General features: G+C 39.6%; 1 protein-coding gene across 1 annotated transcript; it reads right to left on the bottom strand.

The window, feature by feature from the left end:
* Window positions 1–1,481: 1,481 nt before the first annotated feature.
* Window positions 1,482–4,611, bottom strand: LOC138850942 (uncharacterized). Its single transcript, XM_070101403.1, has 4 exons — window positions 4,513–4,611; window positions 3,318–3,453; window positions 2,631–2,750; window positions 1,482–2,002 (listed from the first exon to the last, which is right to left on the bottom strand). Exons 1-4 carry the CDS (start codon window positions 4,554–4,556, stop codon window positions 1,877–1,879), a joined length of 426 nt encoding a protein of 141 aa, XP_069957504.1. The 5' UTR covers window positions 4,557–4,611; the 3' UTR covers window positions 1,482–1,876.
* Window positions 4,612–6,502: the final 1,891 nt, after the last annotated feature.

Here is a 6,502-nt window from a genome sequence, read left to right as displayed (position 1 = left end):
AAATGGTATAAAATACCGACAGATTGTTAGGTAAGACACATATGCAACAGTTAGGTATCTTTATTTCGAAACGTTTCGCCTACACAGTAGGCTTCTTCAGTCGAGTACAGAAAAGTTGATAGAAGCAGAAGATACTTGAAGACGATGTAATCAGTCCATCACCCTTAAAGTTTTGAGGTGGTCAGTCCCTCAGTCTGGAGAAGAGCATTGTTCCGTTGTCTGAAACAATATGAAGTTGAAGTGACAGAATGGGGCCTTATATGGTGCCAGGAGGTGAGACGTAGGTTGCTTTGGGAGGGCAGGTCCCTCTCAAACCCAGCCGTTCTCACTAGTAGAAGTTGTCGAAGTTGATGGTCTGTACCAAGATACCCTTGTGTTGCAGTGTCTGACAGAATGAACATTGAAATGGTATAAAATACCGACAGATTGTTAGGTAAGACACATATGCAACAGTTAGGTATCTTTATTTCGAAACGTTTCGCCTACACAGTAGGCTTCTTCAGTCGAGTACAGAAAAGTTGATAGAAGCAGAAGATACTTGAAGACGATGTAATCAGTCCATCACCTGAAATAAAGATACCTAACTGTTGCATATGTGTCTTACCTAACAATCTGTCGGTATTTTATACCATTTCAATGTTCATTCTGTCAGACACTGCAACACAAGGGTATCTTGGTACAGACCATCAACTTCGACAACTTCTACTAGTGAGAACGGCTGGGTTTGAGAGGGACCTGCCCTCCCAAAGCAACCTACGTCTCACCTCCTGGCACCATATAAGGCCCCATTCTGTCACTTCAACTTCATATTGTTTCAGACAACGGAACAATGCTCTTCTCCAGACTGAGGGACTGACCACCTCAAAACTTTAAGGGTGATGGACTGATTACATCGTCTTCAAGTATCTTCTGCTTCTATCAACTTTTCTGTACTCGACTGAAGAAGCCTACTGTGTAGGCGAAACGTTTCGAAATAAAGATACCTAACTGTTGCATATGTGTCTTACCTAACAATCTGTCGGTATTTTATACCATTTCAATGTTCATTCTGTCAGACACTGCAACACAAGGGTATCTTGGTACAGACCATCAACTTCGACAACTTCTACTAGTGAGAACGGCTGGGTTTGAGAGGGACCTGCCCTCCCAAAGCAACCTACGTCTCACCTCCTGGCACCATATAAGGCCCCATTCTGTCACTTCAACTTCATATTGTTTCAGACAACGGAACAATGCTCTTCTCCAGACTGAGGGACTGACCACCTCAAAACTTTAAGGGTGATTTACTGATTACATCGTCTTCAAGTATCTTCTGCTTCTATCAACTTTTCTGTACTCGACTGAAGAAGCCTACTGTGTAGGCGAAACGTTTCGAAATAAAGATACCTAACTGTTGCATATGTGTCTTACCTAACAATACCCAAGAGTTGCACATGTGTCTAATTTATCAAATGAATAACAAATATGGAAACAAAACAACATTTTTTAAATGAAATCTTTATTGGAAAATATTTCTGAACATTTGTGGGCTTTATTAAGCGCTTAAAGGACACAATTTTACTTTTCTGTAACCATAAGTGTCACAACAGGTGTCACAGCAGGTGTAACAGCAAGTGTAAGTTGACGAACACAGCTGAACTTTGAGCAGCAGAAGAGGATGAATGTTTCTGAACAGTTTCCTGATTTTCTTCAATGGTGTTTGTATAACAGATGATCTCATGTTCTTCCTATGCGTCCTCTGTTTCTCCATTGCTGTAGCCGATAACTCTTACACATAACAAAGCTCACGCTAGAGCAAGACGTACTCCAATAAATGCTCTAGTAAGTGCCTTTACTGCAAAATCCTTGAGTAGACACTTGAGCTGTTAGTTAATATTTAAAGAGATGCAGGTGGTGGTCCGTCACATGCATGGTATTGACCGCCGGTACAACACAACAGCGCTGTTGTTTGTACCCCATCATACTGCCAGGGACCTTCACACACTCTGTAGTACAGGTACACCTGTTGGAGACAGTTACAAAGTGTATATCATAAAAGCATAAAGAACGAGTCTTGAATAGCACTGCAAGGCCTACTGGCCCTTCCTAAGCAGGTCATATTCACGCCCAGCCATTGTACTCTTATATTTTTATAACCTACAGTTAACACTAGTCAAGGTGGTAGTTTCATTGAGACTTCGTGATAGTTTGTTGTGATCGTGACTCTCATTTTCCAGCAATCATCACTTATTTAAAAACTTAACTGAAACTCATTTTTATTAAGTCAGTTATTTCATTAATGTTAAAAATCACTTTCATATGCTTAACAGACTGACAGATTGTAGACATTATTGCTAAGTGGGTATTGTTTTGGATTCCCTTTTGACCTGTGTAAGCCCAATACGGCTGTCACAGGTCAAAAGGGGCATCTGTAACGGAGAAATTTTCAATTTAGGCATTGGGTACACTTGGGTACACTGGGACATTCGTCAGTTGATCAACTAACAAAGTGACCAGCGTGATAGACCTTCCCTTCATCAAGAATATCCTAGTGTCGTGCAAGTCATGATTGCATGCTAATTACGCAGTTTATTGTGTGTTCTGTACTCTCTTCAAACTTGCTATGCAGTGCTGTCTTCCTCAAGACTTACCTCTGCTGGGCCGAAGTTATTATGTCCTTGATGAGCCAGTTCTTGACATATGCTCTGCCCGAGCGTCTCTCCGTTCTCTAACACAGTATCCAAATCTCCGTTGCCGGTTATCGCGTTCCACTGTAAATGAATATAAATTTCCATTGAACATCTATTTTAGATTTACACGTCTAGTAGACAATAGTATATTTAACAGGATGCAATTCAGATATTTTAACCAGGGGAAAAACTTTCAATTTACCCACACAGTGACTTAAACATTTTTACATCTTTACTTATTATATTATTCATGAAATGAGAACGAAAAGGTGATATTAGCAATCTATAAAGTAGGCTGATCATCCTATGATCTTTCTGATTATATGTATATATATATAAATATATATATATATATATATATATATATATATATATATATATATAAATATATATACTATTAGATCGCAGTAAATAGGTGATCTTACGATATACAAAATATCTACTGTGGAGAAAATAGTGAATTTAAAACCGTTTTTGTGATTTCTCACGATGCCTTGGTAATGCGAGAAATAAAAGCATGATTATATATATATATATATATATATATATATATATATATATATATATATATATATATATATATATATATATATATATATATATATATATGCACATGTTAGATATAAAGAGAAATTTTGAGCATCTAACCTCTTCCTCGCAAAAGGCTGCACACTCCTCAGAAGCTTCACAGTTTTCCACTGGTTCTGGAGGGAAGGGTACCACTTCAATCTCTCCATTAGGCTCACTGACGAAGCCACCACATTGGCATTCTTGTTGCTGAGCCCTGTAGTAGTAGAAGTAGTAGTAGTAGTAGTAGTAGTAGTAGCAATGGTATTAGTAATAATAGTAGTAGTAGTAGTAATATTAGAAGGAGAAGCTGCTTATTTACTTGTCATTTTATAGATGAAAAGTCCCTGTTTATCCCTATGAAAGTGACTTACTGAAATAGGTTTAAGGTTCCATCAGTGTTTTATGGTGGGGAAACTTTGGTGAAGACAGATTATGAATGTTTCTCACATTAATTAAAATGAAAGTATTTTTTTATAAGGGACTAAATTAATTTAGCTTCTTGAAGACTCGATAATATTTTTGCCAAAGACCTCTCAGATTTTTAAAATGTAATTTCTTTAAAAGTTAATGACAACTGTGCCGCGTGAGATACTTGCGACTTCTTCATTTTAAGAATCATTGTAACAAAGCTGCGTGACGAGAGAATTCCGTGAATTATATTTCGTTAAAATTCTTTATAAGATTACTTGCTCTTTAGCTTTAGTTCAGTAAATGCATTACCATTCAGTAACCCAAAAAATAACTACATTACCATCAGATTTATTGTTTACATGCGTCTCATGAATAGTTCTACAGACTTCCCATTACATCCTTGAATTTGTATTGTTTAAGCCACTGGATGGCGAGGCGTCTACAAATAAAGATACTCAGATATTGCATATGTGTGTAATTCTTCCTCATGTATCAGAATAAGAATCCTTACATAGTAGACTACATTTCTTCCTAATACGCGAAGCGGAACACCCGTGTGGGTCTTCAGAGAAAGAGTGGTGAAGGCTCGATTCTTTGTCAGTGGGATATAATGCTTTTCTGTCTTAGCCAAACCAAGTTAATATCTTTTACAACAAAGGTTTAAAAATAACAGAAGATAGTGTTGTAATGTGTCACACGTCGAGAACGGAGCCTTGATATAAGTTAAGGATGGTCAAAGAAAAACCCTCTTCCTCGGAGGAAAGCTTATTACCTCCTAGTTCCGAGGAGTTTTATAACTTTTGCGGGTTTAACAGTTCCCCATGAACATAGTTACAATAATAATTTAGTGTAGCATAGTTACCATGTGAGGGCGAGGAAGGGAAGAAGAATGAGGAGGAACTTCATCTTGCTGGTTGATGATGTGTGAGGAACAGCATGAAGCTAGCGCATTTATACTTCCTTCCTGACCTCCTTACCTGGTGGACCTTCCTGCCCTCTCCACCTGGTGGACAAGGTCCAAGGTGACGCAGCCACCTGCCTTTTCTCATCCAACCAAAAAATTTTTTCTTGTATAGCTTTGGGCAACAACAGAATCCACCATTTCGCCTAGAGTTTGTCGAGTTCACTAAGCTTCTCATCAACTTTTTCAAATTCAAGGACATCTTTAAAGAATGCTTTGTCATAGCCATGGATAGCTAGCTCCCTTAGTGCTAGACCTGCTAACATATCTTTGTCATAGCCATGAGAAGCTAGCTCCCTCAGTGCTAGACCTGCCAGCATATCTTTGACATAGCCATGGATAGCTAGCTCCCATAGTGCTACACCTGCTAGCATATCTTTCACATAGCCATGGGAAGCTATCTCCCATAGTGCTAGACCTGCTAGCATATCTTTGTCATAGCCATGGATAGCTAGCTCCCATAATGCTAGACCTTCTAGCATATCTTTGTCATAACCATGGATAGCTAGCTCCATTAGTGCTAGACCTGCTAACATATCTTTCTCATAGCAATGGATAGCTAGCTCCCATAGTGCTAGACCTGCTAACATATCTTTCTCACAGTAATGGATAGCTACCTCCCATAGTTCTAGACCTGCTAGCATATCTTTGTCATAGCCATGGGTAGCTAGCTCCCTTTTGCTAGACCTACTAGCATATTTTTGTCATAGCCATGGGTAGCTAGCTCCCTTAGTGCCAGACCTGCTAACATATCTTTGTCATAGCCTTGGGTAGCTAGCTCCCTTAATGCTAGACCTGCTCGCATATCTTTGTCATAGCCATGGGTAGCTAGCTCCCTTAGTGCTAGACCTGCTAACATATCTTTGTCATAGCCATGGGTAGCTAGCTGTGTTAGTGCTAGACCTGCTAACATATCTTTGTCATAGCCATGGGTAGCTACCTCCCATAGTGCTAGTCCTGCTAACATATTTTTGTCATAGCCATGAATAGCTAGCTAGCTTAGTGTTAGACATTGCTCGCATATCTTTTTCATAGCCATGGGTACCTAGCTCCCTTATTGCTAGACCTGCTATCATATCTTTGTCATAGCCATGGGTAGCTACCTCTCCCAGTGCTAGACCTGCTAATATATCTTTGTTATAGATATGGGTAGCTAGCTCCCTTATTGCTAGACCTGCTAACATATCTTTGTCATAGCCATGGGTAGCTAGCTACCTTGGTGCTAGACCTGCTAACATATCTTTGTCATAGCCATTGGTAGTTAGCTCCTTTAGTGCTATACCTGCTAACATATCTTTGTCATAGCCATGGGTAGCTAGCTACCTTAGTGCTAGATCTGCTAACATATCTTCGTTATAGCCATGGATAGCTAGCTTCCTTAGTGCTAGACCTGCTAACATATCTTTGTCATAGCCATGGGTAGCTAGCTCCCTTAGTGCTAGACCTGTTAACATATCTTTGTCATAACCATGGGTAGCTAGCTCCCTTAGTGCTAGACATGCTAATATATCTTTGTCATAGCCATGGGTAGCTAGCTACCTTAGTGCTAGACCTGCTAACATATCTTTGTCATAGCCATGGGTAGCTAGCTACCTTAGTGCTAGACCTGCTAACATATCTTTGTCATAGCCATGGGTAGCTAGCTCCCTTAGTGCTAGACCTGCTAACATATTTTTGTCATAGCCATGGATAGCTAGCTCCCTTATTGCAAGACCTGCTAATATATCTTTGTCATAGCGATGGGTAGCTAGCTCCCCTAGTGCTAGATCTGCTAACATATCTTTGTCATAGCCATAGATAGCTAGCTCCCTTAGTGCTAGACCTGCTAGCATATCTTTCTCATTGCAATGGATAGCTAGCTCCTATGGTGCTAGACCTGCTAACATATCTT

The sequence above is a fragment of the Cherax quadricarinatus genome, chromosome 77, assembly GCF_038502225.1.
Source record: "Cherax quadricarinatus isolate ZL_2023a chromosome 77, ASM3850222v1, whole genome shotgun sequence".
NCBI classification, from domain to species: Eukaryota; Metazoa; Arthropoda; class Malacostraca; order Decapoda; family Parastacidae; genus Cherax; species Cherax quadricarinatus.
The sequence above is the reverse complement of the archived record's forward strand: the minus strand, read 5'-3'. Positions and strand labels throughout refer to the sequence as shown.